This window comes from Aptenodytes forsteri, unplaced genomic scaffold, assembly GCF_000699145.1.
Source record: "Aptenodytes forsteri isolate BGI_AS27 unplaced genomic scaffold, ASM69914v1 Scaffold171, whole genome shotgun sequence".
Lineage (NCBI taxonomy): Eukaryota > Metazoa > Chordata > Aves > Sphenisciformes > Spheniscidae > Aptenodytes > Aptenodytes forsteri.
Window position 1 is genome coordinate 4276831 of NW_008794211.1, and position 19569 is coordinate 4296399.

The following is a 19569-nucleotide window of genomic DNA, read 5'->3' on the forward strand; positions in this document are numbered from 1 at the left end:
AATACATCAGTATAACCGTATCCACCTAGTTTAAATCACGTAAAAAAACTCTAAGCTACGACCAAATTGTAAGAGTCACCCATTTTATGTAGATACTTGCATTCATACAGAATGAATGACATTTCTTATCTGAATACAAACTAAAGTGAATTCATTATCTGTATTTAAAGATGAAATCGGCTGAAAGCATATTACAGCACTTGAGCGTTCAAGTCCCAGTTCATAAAAATTTTATTCTCCACTTCAGTTGGAATCTTCCTGCACTGTGCGCTGGAAAGGAACTTGCCCTGAGGCACAAATGCATTGCATAGCTAATTCAACACGTCTTCTAACGAATGGGAATCACCCATATAAGCACAGCTCTACAGCAAAGGTGGGGATAGGTGAGATGAGGTACGCCAGCAGCATGAAAAGGTGTTTCTTCCCCCTTCCTTGAGGCACAACTTTGTGAGACGGTAGAACTCACACATCTTGAAGCAAACTCTGCTGATTTGCTAAAGCTCATTAAAAAGGTTTAGCATACCTTCTAGTACTCATGTAAGTATATATTGAGATGTAAACAGGAAGGAAAATAGCTCCTAAAAAGTCTTCAAACTGGTCAAAGATCAGAGGAGCTTAGCTTAAGCATATATGATTGCATATATGTACTATGATTTACTCGTAACACCAAAATCTGGAAAGGGGGAGAATTCTAACGCAAGGACACAATCCACTTACGCGCTTGTCTTGTGTAAGCCCTTAGACACACGTAGTGCTTTGAAGCCGAAACAATTGCAAAGCTCGTGTCAAACTACACGCAGAGGAATCACTATACAAAAATCAGTCTAATCTGCTATTGAATGCTTCCAGCAAAGTTCAAGGAACCTCAAAATGAAAAATACCTGCTCATATGGCAAGCTCCTTCCTCAGCTTTTCAGTTAGAGATCATCCTACGTAATGAACAATTTATAGCCCTTAAAAACTTACCTGTTTTATATTCCATTTGCAGAATCAGCTGGTTAACTCAAATAAGCACACATTGAGGCAAACCAGTCTGGATTAACCAGACTGCATGCTACCTCTATCTCAGCTGGGGTTGTAAAAGGAAAAAAAAACAACCAACCAACAAAAAAGGAGAAAAAAAAAGAGTACAAATTGGGCTTCTTGTAGCAGGACAGTTATTAAAGAAATAGAGAACATAACTCCATAGGAAACCAGGCTTCAGTAGCCCTGTTGTATGCAAAAAAAGCCCTAATTTAAGACTTTAGCTGTACTGTTAGTTGTATTACAGTTACACTTTCACACTCTAAATTTTTGAGCTTCAATGACTTTATGTAATGCACTTCACAAACTAAGTACATAGAAAAAAAATCAATGTATCCAGTTTAGATGTATTATTTTTTAATTTCATTTGGATAGGAGCAGCTAATTTTTGAGGCAAATAAACAGAAAAGCAAAATGAACTGCTTTTATTTGTTACTTTATAAACTTTAATTAAGCTCCCTCATTAATTTCTTCTAAATAAAGGAATCTGCTCTTTTAGTCTGTACTTATGTGGCATCATTTTGTGCATCAAACATATTTCCACTTGTAGGAACAATTTCATCCATCATTAAAACACAACCTTCTTCAGGGTGGCATACAATAATTAAAACCGAATACAAGTCAAAATACAGATTGCTTCGACACTTTTCTCCAGTTGAACTGCTAGATGCGCTGGAATACTGCATTTTAACTTTTAAGCTTTTGACCAGACCATTGGCACTAAAGCCCTACTTCATTCTAAAGGTGCCAAGAACCTGAAAAAAATCACTGACTGGGTTTTGGTTATTTAAATTCAGCTTAAAGAATAGTCTTGCAATAGCGCAGCCAAGTTAAGACTCAGATGAGAAGTGATGCCCCCCCCCCCAACATACCAGCACTGTCTTCCTTCAGCACCTTCTGTTTTCCTCAATATATTCAGATATTGACCAAGCTTGACGGTTTTGCCTGGTACACATGAAGCTCAGAACCCCAAAGTTTTATGTCTGAAGGTTGTTCTATGAATCCAAGAAAAAGCAACATCAACATCATTATCTTCACAGTCTGGGAAAAAAGATGCCTGGCTGAGCACTGAGAACAGAGCACATAAGAGTCTTGCTCCATTCAGCCTGCTCTACCTGCGCTAAGCCCAGCCTCATCCACTTGACCTGCAATGAATTTATTTTCGTTTCTTCTCATTCCCTAGTCTTTGGCTGGAAGGAAGGATGGCTCTGATCAAGAGTCACAGAAAGAGCGAAAGAAAATAGATATGGAAAGGAGGGAAGTGCTGAGGGTTTCTCACTCTGAATGCTCTGAATACACACAGGAGGACAAACTGCTGAGTGACAGACTGGGCTCTATTTCTCCAGCTTCCTCCTTCCCTTCTCGTCATTTCCTTCTCTTCTGCCATCTTATACCAGCAAACCAAGAGGAGGAGAAAGGGATGCTTTCTGAGCCCTTCCAACTTTAAGGCTGCTTTCCACTATCTCCCTCTGCACCCACACACTCTGGGCATATCCTGCAAATAAATGGTAACAAGCCATTGATTGTTCCTTGAAGATTGCCCCTTGGAAAAGAGATTGCCCACTGGAAAGGAGAGTTTTATATCAGCACCTTGGTTTCAAGCTTCCATTTCCTATCCTTCAGGAGGCAACCACAAGCACCAAATAGTTGGAGTTGGGGCATTTTCCACTCAAGCCTCTGAGGTTTCCTGGGCCAAGGACAGAACCAAAACCCAGAACAGCAGCCACTTTCTATGAAAAGGGGGATCTGGGTTCAAGACCTTGGTCTCAGGACTGCTTCCATCTCTCATATTAAAAGCTACTGGACAAAATAGAGGTAGCTTTGGAGCAATGGCCATGTAACCATCTATAGTCCATTCGTGGTTCTGGCCCTACATGTGGGAACAGAAGGATGCTTACGGATGAGAACTTTACTTCTCTGTTCACTCACTGACTTACCCTTCTAAGTCCACCATAAAACCAAAAGAGTATGCTTGTGTGTCCCATCTCTCTGCTTATGAGCTAGTAAGACATTAAAACTAAGAAATTATTTCCTCTACTTATGCAGTAGAGCATAAGTGAATAATAAAAAGAAAACCTGTGTTGTCTAGGTCATACCCTATATAGAATTGTAATGAATTTGCATTCCTGATCCTACTTTATAGCATTAATGTTTGGGGCTTTTTTATTAAGTATTTAGGCACATTCATAACGGATATTCTACATTTGCATTAACAACCTTGATAGGGTCTACACAGCTTTTAGGTTCTACTGATTTGTTACAAATATACAAAGAGTAATGAAATGGTGATGGTGAATCTCAAAACCAACTGCTAGTTTCACATATGGTACTAAGTGGTCATCCAACAGAAGTTGTCTCTAACCAGATTTGACAACATTCAACTAGATTCAAATCAATGACCAACAGGCCAAGAGGTCCACATTCTGTTTTTCTGATGTTTCAACTATACTCTTTTTCCTTCATAGCTAGTTATCTACATGCATATTTTTTTCTTGAAGCAGTGTGTCCTTGCAGCAAAGATCATCAATGACTTCTTGGGCTATGTTAACAAGTGTATTCAGCAAGCAATTGCTGCCCCCTGTTTGGGGCTTGTGGGACCATGTCTAGAGTGCTGTGCCCAATTTTGGGCTTCCCACTAAGTGAAAGACATTGCCATACTGCAGCAAGTGCAGTGGGAGGCTACCCAGATGATACGGGGCTGGAGCAGCGCATGGTCTACAAGGAAATGCTGGGAATTGCCTAGTTCAGCCTTAAGAAGAGAAGGCTGTTATTGCTGTCCCAACTACCTCATGGGCAAGTGCAGAGGATTCAGAACTGGACTCTTCTCAGAGGTGTACGTGGAAGGGATGAGAGGCAACAGGCACAGGTTGCAGCATGGGAAATGCTGATTAGACCCAAGGAAATTCTTTTCCAGTGGGAGGGAGCTCAAGCACTGGAACAGGTTGCTCAAGCACTGGAACAGGTTGCTCAGGTCGGCTGTGAAATCTCTGTCCTTGCAGATACTAAAAACTCAACTGAGCAAACCCATACTGGCTCTGCTTCGAGCAGAGGTTGGACCAGACATGCCCCAGAGGTCCGTTCCAACTTAAATTGTTGTATGATCCTGTGAATAAAGTAGAGTTCAAAAAACTATTTTTCCCAGTCTCTTTGTTTTAAAAAGGCAAAGAGAAAATTTTTCATCCATACCACAGCATTTAAGTATTTGCCTTGCAGACCAACTGTTCTGGATTGCTGTTGGACAGAATGGCTTGTCTGAGGGCAGCGAGAGATCAAAGAGGCAAGCGAGGGACTGCTGGATTTTGGAGACGGAAGAATTAAAGGAGACAAAAAACTAAGCAGGTGTTCAAGTACAAAGACAATTAACTTCAAATCTTCTCTGCTGAGATATTTCTGCCTTGTTTCATAGCCAAAGGAAAGAAGATTCCTTTCAGACAGCTCTACCTGTAGGGAGCAACAAAGTTGAGGGGGGGAAGACTCCCTGAATATGTGGTGAATATTTTGGCTGTACTAGACTTCATGTGCAAAGGGAGAACGAGAACACTGAAATTCTTATTTTTTTTTTTTTTCCCCCCAATGGTCAAACTTAGGATTAATTATTTAAGTGATAAGATATCACCAAGTAACTTCAGAATTTTTTTTGTTGTTTTAGAAGAATAATCCTAAACCGCTAAATTTCTTATATACTGAAATCTTCAAACAGCATGCATTCTCTCTGATCTTGAAGTGAGCTAAAACATTCTACAATTCTGAAATGCACAGTACTCACTGAAACAAAAAGAAACCCCAAAACACAAAATTTAAATTGATCTGTGGCTGAGTGACTGAATAATGCTCTAAGTGTTTGCAGCGTTCCGCACTAGCTTTTCTAAATTTGTTTCTCTTTTGTGGTAACACCATGCTCAATAAGCACCGATGTTTTAGACTGCTGAAATGTTACCTTGAAAAGGCACCGACACGTTTTACAGCTAGTAGATCAACTTCGTCAAATTTTTCCTTTGCTTTTTAAGTACCTTGGAATGTCTCAGCATCCACTCTTACAGTTTTTGTGGCTGGACAAAGGGTTATGCTCTTTCTTCTCAAAATGGGCTGGACGATCATATAAATGCATCACTTCATAACATCATAAGATACATTTATTTTTTAAAAATCTTTGTTGACTATATATGTAGAATGATACGCCACTTGAAATTGGAGCAGTAAATGTATTTATCCAATATGTTCTTAGAAACTTTTTCTATATAAAAGGTAAAGAAATGCATCTTTAAAGGGCATAAACACCCTGTCGAAACTTCCATTAGTAGGACTACTCATCTAACAAACAGAAAACTTCTCTTTTTACTTAAAACTCAAAACCACCCTCTCTAGGAAGAGACCAAATGTGGAGATAGTCACCTCCAGCAGCAGAGGAAAGATGGCCTGCTTACAGGGAACGCTGCTACTCCAGCTGTTACGTAGTTCTTGTAGTACACTGCCAAAAAATTACAAGTCATCCTGAGACACTGATTGATTGTACAGACCCTTGAATATTTTAGAAGAGACACCAACTCCTCCTCCTTACGACTTTCCGTGTCTTTCACAATGAACTTAACAAGGCCCACTAGCTTTTAAATCTAAACAATGGTAGTTAAGTGATGCCTTTTTACCAAAAAGCATGACTTTCTTACATCACATTAATGCAAATAGTGATTGTTAATTGTCATCTTAGGATACGCAAGCAATTAACTTGATATTTATGTTAAAAGATGTGATAGCTGTTTGCTTTAATGAAACACAAGTTGTGCTGGATTCCCACCCCAAAGCAGCCATGGAAAACACCCACTGATTAAAAATGAAGATGCAACTGGTTTTTGGTACTGGATGCACATCTTGATAATTCAGATGTAGTTAATTCCAATAAAGGAGAAAATCGCTTCTTCTGAATGGTTCCGGCTGCTTTTGTACTATTACTATCATATCTAAAAAACCCTATATTCATTAAATCACTGACTACTCTGGTTTTTTAATATACGTAACAAAAGGAACTAATGGCAGTGGCTGCTCCAAAACAAACAAGGCAAACTTTCATGGAAAGTCGCCACGGGTCATAAGCATCTACAAACAACAATCCTCTGTTTTTAACTCTTTGCTGCATTTCAGGAGCAAGAGAGTGAATAGTCTGTGGCCTATAGTCCCATGACACATCTCATGATGAGTCTCTGGCATTTAAACAAACAGAACCGTGGGACCACTGTCATTTACACCATGGGACTGGAGAACTGCTCTGCACTGCAGCAGAACGAATGCGCTAACCCTGGTAGTCAACGGTGAGCTGGGGAAGGGGAGCCACGCGACTCTCGCTAACGCAACTGGATGGCACTGTGTTATCGTTATTTATTAGTTGCATGACAGTAGGCTACCACTGAGAAACCTCCTTGTTTCCGAATGTGACCTTTCCCATTTTTCTTCTCTTTCCTACCATATAGGAAGCGGAGACGTGAGTGCCATGCAGTGTATGAATGGCTGGATCTACCACTTCTTGACTCATGCTAGTTCCAGTACTGTACAAAATCTGCTCCCTGTGTTAACGTCACACGCAGTGTTTCATATACAAACCAACAAAGTATGTCACAGCACGCTACGCTGATGTACCGTATTTCCCATGCCAGTTTGGATGAAAGGCCTCTATAACAGACAGCAGAGCAAATGGACAGGGCTACGGTAAAAAAAAATAAAGTGTTGCTACGCCCTCTTTCACTTGACTTAATTTATCTTTTCTGAATATCGCATTTAGAAAAACAACAAATCCTTGCAGTAGCATACTCATTGGCTGCAAAATACAGGATTTATGTCTTTATTTAGCCTTATAATTTTTCTAGAGACTTGGCCAGAAAACAATGATTATTCCTAGCTTACTCATTTCTGCTACTAGTTGTGCCTTTGTTACACTCATTTAACAAGTTTGTATAATGCCAAGCACCATTAAGGCCTTGACTTCAGCGGAGAGTTTTTAATCAATATTATAATAGTAACAATTAAATTGAGAATCTCAATTCGTTGTTTCAGAATCACACAGCTTATCTTGCATGCAAAGTAGATGTAAAAAGGATAAAAGCTTTTTGATTTTAAAAAGTCTGAGATTTTTGCCAAAATCCCACATACAAACGAGGGTGACAGGAAAGTTGCTGTCTCTTTCAATGACATACATGAATTTTGTCCCTGCCATATATTGGTACTTTCTCTTTTGCTATCTGAGAAACACCACTAAAACAGAGCTGAAACTACTTTCTTCATCTCTGGAAGAGACTTTCAAACACCACAATGATGGATCAATAATTTGTCTGGATGCAGTGTGATGGTGTAGGAAAAAAAGAGTGAAACATTCAGATACTAATGTGAAAAAAATATATTCAGAAACACAGACCTTAAAATAAGCCTTTTGTAATAGTCAAGTCCTTCTGATAAAAAGATTGAGAAAAGCTGGGAGAAAAAAAATATTAAGAAATTTTGCAGAACATAGTGACCTTATTGACATGACAATCTCAGACCTAATTAAATTAATAGAAAGTATTTCACTTCTATATTTATGTCAGAGCCCTCACTAAATTTACTAGTACCATCTAGATATTTTTTTGTCAGGGATACCATTTTAAAATAACATGCATCGAAAGAACAATTCAAAATTCTTGAGCAGTCTCAAAATTGAAATAAAATAAGACCTTTGCCTTTTAAGGAGGCATGTTAAATGGGTGGATCTCAGTTTCTCAAATTTACCTTCACTCACTGTTTTAATTTAAAGCCACAGCGAGCAAGGTAAAATATTCTTAAGCAGGCTAAACAGCTAACAATTTTTGTATACATATATTTATGAATTCAACTAAAGGAACAACATTTTTATCTCAACTAAGTGGCACACTGAAGTTCATAATAAAAATTAAGAGAACAAAAATAATACAAATTTTCAGAAGTTCTACAGCTAGTTTTGGTGACCTTCGCTTTTACAAAATTAAAGAGGAGATATTTTGGAGACTCAATGAGAAACAAGCCCCCAGATTTTATTAGGAACGTTAAAGAACTTCTAGCAACTGAATAAAGATGAGAGGGGACCTTTCTGCTGAGAATAAAAGACTGAGCAATGTGCAAATCACTGACTCTAGTGATGTAGAGATAAAGACAACACAGCAAAGGGCAAAAAAGAAATACTGATTTGTACTGCACAACACGCCTTCTAATTGGCTGTGTGCATGTACTGGCCAAGCTACTATGCTGGGGTGAGCTACAGGTTACTGGGTTCATTTAGCATGGCTGTAACTAATGACCACTCTCATTTTAAATGAAGAAACATAGAAGAGAGGGACGTGACATCATAGTTTTGAAACTGACTTCTACAAAAACCGAAGTTGATTGTTGTTTGAGCTCACAAAAACCATGGTAAATTTTTCACTATCATTACTAAACTCATAATATCTGTGCTTGTGTAAGAGGTGATTACCCAGAGCTAGTAAAATCACATGCTTTCTGCTTAAGTCAATTGCTCAAAATACAAAACTTGAAGAGCTTTTCCCCCTTCCTTTCCTTTTATTCAAGTGTCCAAGTTGCCTAAGCACACTGTAAGTTTTTAAATTTCATGGGAAGGATCCAAAATATGAAATAATTTCAGTCAAAATACAGAATACACTGACAAATATTTAATTCAGTAAAGCAATTTTAGATGCTTTTCTCTCCCCCCCCCCCCCCCACCCCCCACCCCCCCCCCCTTTTTTTTAAACTATGGAAATGACATTGGGTGGATCACAATTGTAACAATTAAAAGGAGAAAACCCATTCTGGAGGACTTAAAACAAGTAGCCTAGCTTAAACATTCACAGAAGCGTCTCACATACTCAGATATATTTGAAGAAGAAACTTAGTGCTCTCATCGGTGACTTAGAAGAACATAGTTGTATCAGTTTTTTTTCTATCGTAGAAAAAACCTAAAAGTACAATGATTTCAAATAGCAAGCTAAGGCTGAGATCCTTTTTATGTTCTAAGAGGAAAGACGGACAAAAGGAGAAAACCCATTCTGGACTTACAAAAGCAAGTAGCCTAGCTTAAACATTCACAGAAGCGTCTCACATACTCAGATATATTTGAAGAAGAAGAAACTTAGTGCTCTCATCGGTGACTTAGAAAGCCATAGTTGTATCAGTTTTTTTTCTATCGTAGAAAAAACCTAAAAGTACAATGATTTCAAATAGCAAGCTAAGGCTGAGATCCTTTTTATGTTCTAAGAGGAAAGACGGACAGAGAGTTTTTTTAATAATCCAGATTACAAATTTTTTTAGTACAGAATAATTATAATAAAAGTCTGACCTGTACGTGTGTGTTAGCCTTCCATACTAGCAGCAGTCATAGCTGTAACACTCTTCAGGCCCCAGTTCAAGAAGCAATTCTCAATCATGCGTGTGGCTCAGTAATTTATATATTATTTCCCATTGATGCTGGAGATAACTAACTGGACCCTCATGATCTACTTAAGACTCAGAACAAATCAGGCTCGTGCTCAGTAAGTGAGCTGGGGACACAACATCACCTTCTGTCTCCACCACAAGCACGCTGTGCTCCAGTATTTAACCAGGGGAACCTTCTCAGCCATCTCCTGCAGCTCCCTAAGAGCTTTATGGTGTCCCAGCTACTTTCCATAGATAAACTAGCTAGTTCAGGTCTGCCTTTACTGTAGAGCAGTCCCAGTAGCAAATACAGTAGTGACTTAGCTAAAAGTTGTAATGGGGACTGGAAGAAACACAAATTATTATAAAACATGTGTATGTGTATTTTTTAATAGATGGCATGGCATTAAGGTGAGATTAAAAAAAAAAGTAACAGCATACTCTATCAACATATAGAGACCACTGATGGGAGCTAACCTGCAAATGACTGCAGAAAAAGACGACAGCAAAAGCCATCAGAAGCCTGGTTTCAAAACCAAGTTTGGGGAAGTAAATGGGATAAATAAAGGCAAAAAATGATTATTAAATAGCTACATTTGACACTTACAGTACAGATGACTATTACTGGCTTTTTAAAACCAAGAAATTGCACAAGCCATTCTCTCTTCCTCCATATACACACGCACAAATTATAACCTGACTTTAATAAGGAAGTTTCTCTCAACTGTCAAGAATACCCTTGAAAATATTACAAAAACCATTAAAAATAATGAGATTTAAATGTAATTTACCAACCTTCTTGTAGTCCATTATATTTCCTTTTCCTTGTGCCTTAAAGAGAAAGAGAGATTTTATATAAGACATTACATACTACAAACTAGAGTTGCAAGAATAAAGAATGCAATTAAAAGAGCTACTACTTTAAACATAACCGACTTTCTTTAGGAATCTGATACGGAAAAACCTAAAATACAACCAAATGTGTTACCAGCTTATACAACATGGTTCTGTTTCAGATGAGAGCTACAGATACTCAATGTAATTTTTAGGGTTTTTATTATGACTTGTAGTTAAACATTTGTTGAATCCAAAATGTTTTGGTCTTAAGAAATCTTGCTGTTTGCATTAATTAATCTCTCCCATGAGATTCTGAAATAAACTATACTTCATATCAGCAAAAACAGGATTTATTTTCTTAAAAGAGAACCCTCCGTAGATCTGTAGTGATTTGCACACAGGTAATAGTCTAGAGCTCTCAAAAGGGGATGTCAGGACCATGTCAGCACTATTAGACCTAGGTTAGAGGTGCTTTTGGTTTAGAATTGCATTTGAGTATCAGCATCACCCTTTACTTAAGCAGCAGATACATACAACCTATAATTCCTAACGCATTCAGAAAGAAGTATGAATAATTTTTAAATTCCTTCTTGCCCAGACGCAGAAAAGTACGTAGTCCAAATTCCTCAATTTTGTCACAGGACGATGTAGAAGAGAAGATGTCTATGTCTTTTCTCACCCAGTGGCAGGGCTCTGCCAGACCCAGAGCATTCCTGCTTAACCAACCTCAAGCCCTTCCCTTAGGTCAGATCCAGCTGTATCATTATCACCTCATCCAACTCCAGCTCTTCTTTTTTCAGGCATATTGAGAAAAAAATCACCTGTTTCTTTCCCTCTAGCCTCCACAAGGGATGACCACAAACCTCGTTCTTCTGGAACGTGTCTCCTGAAAAGATGTAGATTAGGACCACTACCTCCCCGTGTCCTCAGTGGGGACTTCAGAGAGCAGCCAAGAGGAGAAGGTCAACTGGCATAAGGAGAAGAGCTGAGGCCTGCACTGAAGAGGAACACTATGTGGCAAGCACAGCTTTGAAGAGATGTTGCAGAGATGGCACAGATTTGGAAAATAAATTAATTTTTGTAAGGGAGGAAAAACAAAATAGAGAAAAGAACCGACGAGAGACTAAGCAAGCAGAACAGGAAGGAAAACAGTAGATAACAAAACTGATTTCACTGAAGGAGAAAGGGGACTGATCCACAAAACCTCTTTACTACTCTCTTTAAGCTTCTTAAGAATCAGCTTTTCCGGAATGCATATTAAGAAAACAGCCTGATAGCATTTGGGAGTAGCAAAACCACTGCCAATAACTGCTTCCTTATTTGTGTATTCCCATCTCTCTCATTTGCCAACTTTTATTCATACCGGTTGGATCTTACGGCTTCTTCAAAATATATCTAGTAGTTATATTGTGTATCAGAACACACCAGAAATATGTTCTTTAACAAATGATTGCCTATATGCAGATTCACACTGTAGTGGAGAATTTGCCAACACGTTTGAGGAAGATGCTTTTTAGTCTTAGCAATACCAGAAGAGGTGTGCTCAGCATGCCTCCTCCTGCGTCTAATACACATTACAAACAGCAAGAATATTTTCCCATGCTCCGTTCCTCTCTAGCATTCAAGTCAACGGCAGTTGTGCTTCTCCAAGCAGCAACCTTATCTAATTTGTTTCCTAAGCCTTCCTTACTACAACTGCACCTTTGCTTTTTTTCTTTCTTTTTATCCTCACAGTAGTTGGGCTCTTTTGACTTTTACTGATCCTGATTTCAGACGCACAGATTTTTTCTTCCTTTTACATCAGACTTCTGCATCTGGTTTAGCTTCCTCAAAGGTATTAAGCCTGATTTGCAAAAGGTATGCACTATTGTCAGACTTGGATAACTTTCTAGGTCTCACTGCTTGGCTGGGGAGCTCAGCCTCTGAATGTCGGGGCTCTGGGCCCTCAAAGAAAAGCATCTGCTTACCAGCATGTTAGAGACATGAACGGCCAGCTCAGCTCAGCCTTCCTCCTGAACACCGAAGATCACCATGTGGCAGTAGTGAGGGACAATAATACCATGACATTCTTCATTAATAAATGAGATGGTGTGAAATCAACTCACCTTGCCAGGAAGAAGGATCCCTGAATCCCCCGTGAAATGACTCAAAATGCATCAGATAAGCAGACCACAAGCAGATGGTTTAAGACAATGCTTTTGGAGTAGGATGTTCTCCAAGATTGACTTTTCTTTCTCAGATGAGATGGTCCCTCTTACATGTGTTCCTAAAACCTGTACTTGAGAAATGCCTGATAAAGCATTTGGTAAATGCTTTTCTTCCAGCCCTGCTTCTTCTGAGAAGTCTCAGAAAGATATGGTGAAAGGCACACGGATTACCTTGGCCTAGATGAGATGGTTCTAGTTTCTGACCGATTCCTTTTTTAAATTACAAATACTATGAGCTAAGATGGATTCTAGACCTGTTCTTGAGGGATTCTGCTTAATTTCTTCACTCAAACTTTGATCTTTTGTACCTCACTGCTTAGATGTTGGATGCCTGTTTAACCCAGAGAATTTTTGCTCTTGTCTAGCGAGAGGTATATGTAAGTGGCTAAAAGTGACTGACTCTTCTGTCTTTTGACGTCTAGGACATCCTCCGTCCTATAATCCTGCATTATCTGCTAAATTTTAAGAATACAGGGCTTTCCAAAAGCTCAGTGGGACTGCATTCAGCAACTATTTCAACACTTTCTCTGAAGAAGAGCATTCAAGCACCTCTTTGTCTGTCTACCACAGTGTTTCCTCGGAACCATTTAGGGTTGGGTGGTTTTGTTTGTTTGTTTTTTTAAAGCATTTCAGGACTCTACTCCAATCCATATGCCTTTTAAAATAGACACCTGACCACACAGTTCATTGGGCATTTCAGTTTTAAATGCACAAAGGTGGAGGGTTTTGGTGGTGAGGCCAGTGAGAACAGGAGAGACTCAGGTCTTTATGGATGATCATTCACTCATGTATATATATCTCCATGTATACACACATGCATGTACACATACCTACACATTTTTTTCCTCCTGTGACAAGGCTTCTCCCTATACACATCCCAAGTCCCTTTTAAGGCAGTCTCTACATTTCATCCAAATCAGCATCTAATCTACTCAAAACACAAATACTCAGTGTTGATGCAACCTTCCACACCTGGATATCTGATGTATTTTTGCTCCTTTCAAATGAAGAGACAAGGGGGCTTTTAAAACGTCTTCAGCTCAGCAGCAGAAACATGCCTATGGCTGCCTTCGTTCAAAGGCTACCTGGGGAACAGCGACTGTATCCGGACCTCTGACAAGAGAACTGTGGTGAAACAATCACACAAGTTCTGGGCATTCCACAGCAGTTCAGGCACCCTTCATGACCTCTCTGAAGACTGCCTTCATCTAAGATATGCATGACAGGCACTGAGTCCCAGTCACATGCTTTCTGAGCAGTATACCACTACTAGGTGCAATGGGGCTCTCTACCTCCACTTTCTTGAACTCCAAGACCTTCCTGTAGGAGGAGGAAGCTGCCAAGGGGAGGTGCTGCCTACAATCCATCGTATGAATGATTATATGGGCAAACAATCAAAAGAGAAAGCCAGATTATTTAGCAGTAATTACAGGTCCATAATGTGATTTCCATATGCCTAGTCAGCTACTACGAAAAATTCTACCTGAGAGGGACTGAGTGCACTGTGCATGCTTTGCCTGTTTATGCCATACAAATGACATTGCACAAGAGGGTGGCTTATGAGCATATTCTTACTAGTACTGCCAGCATGAGAAAGTCTCTGGCTTGGCCTATCTTGAATGTCACATAGTGAACGTCACTATGGATGATATCTCAAAGAGCTTGTAGTTAAATGAAAGGTAATTTTCCTTTCTAAATCAACACAAGCTATGAAAGGCTCCTGGACGAGGTGTTCCACTTTGTATTTAGCTAAAGTAGTAGTTAGTACATACTTTTGCATAGTGCATGTCACCTTTTTTTTCCATCCCCTCCCTTCAGAGAGAAGCGCTTTGTTTCTATAATGCTCATTTTCAGTATGAGAATTAGTAAGCAGACAGACGGGCACTTTTGGAGTCCCGCAACCTCCTCTAGATTCTGCAGATGGGAAATTCTTTCAAAGCTTTTACAAACTGTGCTGTGGTAATACCATTATTCTCCAACTGTAATCATCCAAATCCATCTACATTCAACTCGCATATGAGCCTTGTGTTGAGATTGTAGAATTCCAAAATTCCTCGTCACACATTATAAACTACCAGCTCCTAATTTCAAAATGACGAAAGGTTTGCTTCACTTTAAGATCCTCCAACTCCATACCACTGTAAGCTTGTAGATGCTGCTTATACTTGCTAAAATTTCACTGCTGAAGAGACTATGCCTGTTGCTTGAGGTATGTGAAGGCAGGCTGCAACCTGGCTGTCATGAACGCAGAACTAGGCAGAGGCTCAGACTCCACACCTTCTGCCTGAGTCTCCTGCTTTCAAACCAGCAAGGAAAGGAGCCATCGGCAAGCACATCTTGAATTAATATGCTTGCACAGAGCTAGCTTCTTATTGAAGGCAGTAGCCTTTCTACCAAAAAATCTGTATAACAACTGCAGGAATTTCCAAACGGTACTCATCACAGCTGTTTAGACAGGCAAAACATGTCCGACTGATGTAGGAACTCAACAGAATGCTTAATTTTGGCCATTTTTGGTGTTTACCTCCCTTTCTCTCCCTGCTGTCTTGTACAGTTACCTATTTGTGTTTCAACAACACCCAGGAAGCTATTCACGGACCTGAACCCTGCTATGCTACACGGTACGTACAACAGATCTACACCACACAGCTACCTTATTCTTACCGCCTTCTTCATCTAAGGGTTAGAGGAAAAGACAGCTGAATTAAGAGAACTGAGAATAAGGACATCAACCAGCTAGACCTCACAAATATTTTGTAGTGGTCAGGAAGCCAAGTTCCCCAGATCTTTTCCCCCCCATCCAAAATTACCGCTCCCAGAGCCAAGTTGGCAGAAGGAAATGTGTGCCTACCTTTCAACCACTGTAACGCAAAGTTCTCTGCTTTAAGGTGCCAGTTGAAGTAGCTTTAAGCTAAGACGTGGGACTGCACAAGTAGTGCAGAGGAACAGACATATGTTCCACGCAAGTGAATCCGCTTGTTACACTGACTCACAGAGGTCTGACAGAGCTCGACTGTCAGGTCCCTAGATTTCCCCCTCTTGAAAGCATGGAAGAGAGAGGTATTAAGCATGGAGAGCAGAGGTAACCTCTGTATCATCTTGTCTGTTGTTAGTTTCTAAGTTTATTTGCAGATTGAAAGTACAGATAGGAAGAGAGATACAAATGGCAAAACTAGGAAATTCTAAACAATGCTTTAATTTACCTCTCTGATCTGTTTAATCCATGCCTCCCTTCCAAGGAATTCCTGATGCAGGACTGCAGGAGCAGAATTCAAACTGAAGGCCATGGTGTCACTAGAACTTTCTTTAACAAATGGCTGAAGGTCTGAATGTAGCTGAAAGAGAAGAACATCTTTCTTCAATTCCCAGGAACAGTCTATATATATCCACCCACTCACCAAATCAAGGTCCATATACTGATCCTACACCTACTCGCCACTTTCTGCTTTGACACTTGTACTTTGGTTGCACTTTTTCAAGTTTGGGGGAAGGAGAGGAAGAGGGGGAAGAATTGCAGCGGCAGAAAGTTGTAAAGAGAAGCATGTAGAGAGTCTGCAAAGAAATGGGTGAAGGACAGCTTGCAGAGCTGGGCAAGTGATGGGACACAGCCAGGTAGGCAATTTTTGAGTGGCAGGAAGCAGAAAAAATATAAAGGAAAGAATGATCCAGTCTTTGGTGGGAAGAATATCAGTTTTTCGTCTGTGAAGGGTAATACATTCTACTTTTCAGTACCCGAGGAAGCTGATGCAATATGACCCTCCTTCTGACAAAGGAAACGTTACATAGCTAGGAGCTTTCTATGAAAATTATACAATCCTGTATATACAACTATATGTCAATGGTGAATGTATTAATATTAAAGCATACACAAAATATTAAGGCTATAGTCTGTACTAGAAGCAATTTACTGGTAGAGTTGTACCTAGTAATAGCATATAGCGGCACTTCTACAGCAGTAAAGCTGTGCTTTATAAAACCACTTCCTTCTTCTGGAGGAACTAGAAACTGTCTAAACCAACTCAGCTGAAGCAGACGGGAGTCTGTCTGCCTGTCTCAAGCTACATCTATACTTGCAAGTAGTGCAATACAGTAGGAGCAGATCTTTAGGGCAAAACAAGAGTGCCAAGGACCCGAGTTCCACGCTGTGGGTGTTTTCCTTTAGACTAACTCTAGCTGTGGACTGAAAGACTTCTAATGGAGGTCAGAGGTCTTCTCTGGGAAATCCTACTGCTGCAGAGGTGTAGGCTGCTCCTGTCCGTATCTGGTGACCTCCCTCCTTATCCCCCTCTGGAAGTTACATCTCCACAGCAGATTATTCAGAAGGGAACATATGCAGGTCCTTCAGCCACCGCAGCTTGTGCCTCAGCCTCATGTGCTGCTGCAGGCAGTTGAGCCTCTTGGTGCAAACCTCTGCATGGTGGCAGCTGAGACCCAACGCATACTTCCTCCTGCAACTCCTGCTACTAGGACAGTGGCTTCAAGAAGAACGTAGCAGCAGAGAAGGTAAAGTTTTAAGCTGCTACAGAAAGATGCGCTAGAGGGACATTAACAGAGCCTTGAATGAAATAAGCTACACTGCCAGAATTGTGATTTTGCCTGTTCATAAGCACTGTTCATACCAGTAGTTTCTGCAAACATCTTCACACGAGGCAGCAGCCAAATCTCTCAACACCACTGACCTGCTGGCAAAAGTCTACAACATAGTGGCAGTATACGACAGAGCTCAAAAGCAACATATCTTACAAATCTTTCTGTTTTTAAGATCCCAGAACGAAAGGAAAAGGCATACCTTATGACTCATAGACATGTGCTTTCCATACTGAAATGCCATGTCCTGAATCTCAGCACTGTGCTTTGCTAGCTCCATTGCAGCCTGGCAACTCTTTGCCAGCAAGGCACTATGTGACAGGAAAACCTGCTCCTTCCACGTAGATATGCCGATATCATCTGTAAGACAGTTCTCCTGAAAATGAAACAAAGGCTAACATGAAAACACCAAAACTGCAGCTGTGTCAGCTCGCAGAAGTTAATGGAGTGGCACAGGATAATGTAACATGCGGTGAGTAAAAAAACTCTGGGTGCCATGGTGCCAAATAAAGAAGGGCATTCTTTTGGGGATGAGTAGAGAAAAGTATCAGAATAAATATACTGGCAGCTTCAACAAACAACATTTTCATTTTCTGCTCAAAAAGAACAATGTAAAATGCGTGGAGCTGTCAACAGATTCAACACAGATCCTTTTCTTAATGACTGTATCATTACACTGAACATTAACAGCGGACTACATTCCTTATTTGGGACTGGGGAGAAAAAAAAAGAAAAAAGGCAAAAAACCAAAAAACAACCCCAGAGTACATCTGCACTTCAGCCCCTTGCTAGTTACCAAGAACCAACAATCCCAAACAAACTTGAGAAGTTGCTACAATTTCTCCTTTGTAGTCAAGAAAAAAAATGATTACAAAAGGTATTAAAAATCCTTATAGAACTGCATTGGAAAAATGAAGGGCTGTGATGGAGGACTTGTACCTCTTCTACTCTCATATTAAGGACAAGGAATGGCTGAAAGTATTAAAAAATAAATAAATAAAGCTGTGATTTAGAAATGTCAGGTATTAACTTCCCCAGGGGACTGATAGAGATCTCAGTGATGCCTCTAGTGAACTTTATCACCTTGACTGTAAGGTCAGAGATGCTCAACGCTTCTCAAAATCCTTTGTATCCAAAATATTAATTTGGATTACTTTCCACAAACTGTTTTAATTAACACAAATCCAATCCTTTCCCCCCAAACCCAAATTCAACTGCAGCTCCTTTGGCTCACAAAGTGTTAATATGCCACTATTTTACTAATGGATCTTCAAAGTTTGACATGACTTGTAATCTTTCTCACATACACGTCACTGTCACACTTTTAGGTACTCTCTAAAGAGGGAAAAAACCAAAACCAGAAAAGACCACAGTTGTTTTGCTTAGAAAAAACTAAAATCAGTAATGAAAAAATACAGAAAAAATTTCAAGCATATCACACTTTTAGGTACTCTCTAAAGAGGGAAAAAACCAAAACCAGAAAAGACCACAGTTGTTTTGCTTAGAAAAAACTAAAATCAGTAATGAGAAACTACAGAAAAAATTTCAAGCATATAAATGTTAAAAAGTTTGTAATTTCTCAGTTCAGCCAAATCTGTAGCATACACTAAGCCAAAAGGTATTCTTTAAAAGAGTAATATAAAAACCCTCTTACATAACAAGCCTTTTCCCTCAAAGTGACGTCAATTAAATTACTTAGAAATGAGCAAGAAGTAATTCTGTGTGACCCTATAGTTTTCTAGCAAGGTATTATCTGTCATGAAATCGGTAACAAACGAAATAGAATCCATCCGTTCAGCTCTAATTTTCCTCCCTTATGGATATCACCCAGAAGTGCTGCGTTACAAGGGAGAGGATAATTTGAGACTAATGGAAAAAGTAGGAGAATTCTGCAATGCCAAGTAACCCAGAGCTGTATCAAAATGCCTTTGCTTTCAGACATACTATTAACTTATACAAGGCAAGTGAAGAACAGAGAAACCACATGTTTGCTATTATGCATATGATAACTTACAAAGTCAAGCCTAAACTTTCCTCGTGTTTCATTTTACTGTAGTATTTTTGTTTTAAAATCTTAACTCAGCCCAGAGCATGTGCAAATTCCCATGACTGGCAAAATGTCAAAATGAGCATTTAACTCAAGTAGTTTCCTATATATCAAGTCTTTTTTTTTCCACTCAGATATAGATCAATTTATTTTAAATTTAAAATCAGGAGCTCTTGGAAGACGCAACACAATCTTTTCCTTAACAACCAATCTGCTCAGCGAAAAAAAAGTATTTACTAAAATTTGCTGGATGATATTGAAAATTGGCAGTGATTTTTATAATTATTTGTTTTAAATCCAACCAAGACAAAAATATTCTAGAAAGGTATCCTGAAACAATTTATGAAGTTAAAAATCTTTCAGAAGACCCATAAGTTGAAAATGTTTGCTTGCTGCAGGCTTTGAGCAGTAACAGAAACATGGATGTTATCAAATATCAACTGCAGGAACTGAAGAAACTTA

The 19569-nt window shown here is 39.4% G+C and overlaps 1 protein-coding gene across 1 annotated transcript in view; it reads right to left on the bottom strand.

The window, feature by feature from the left end:
* PDSS2 (decaprenyl diphosphate synthase subunit 2) overlaps positions 1 to 19569 on the bottom strand; it is a 127786-nt gene that overhangs the window by 1745 nt on the left and 106472 nt on the right. The window contains exons 5-7 of the mRNA XM_019473579.1: positions 17263 to 17436; positions 15677 to 15808; positions 10225 to 10260 (exon numbers count right to left, since the gene is read on the bottom strand). Of these exons, the coding sequence (XP_019329124.1) occupies positions 10225 to 10260; positions 15677 to 15808; positions 17263 to 17436 (342 nt within the window). The remainder of the gene's footprint in view (positions 1 to 10224; positions 10261 to 15676; positions 15809 to 17262; positions 17437 to 19569) is intronic.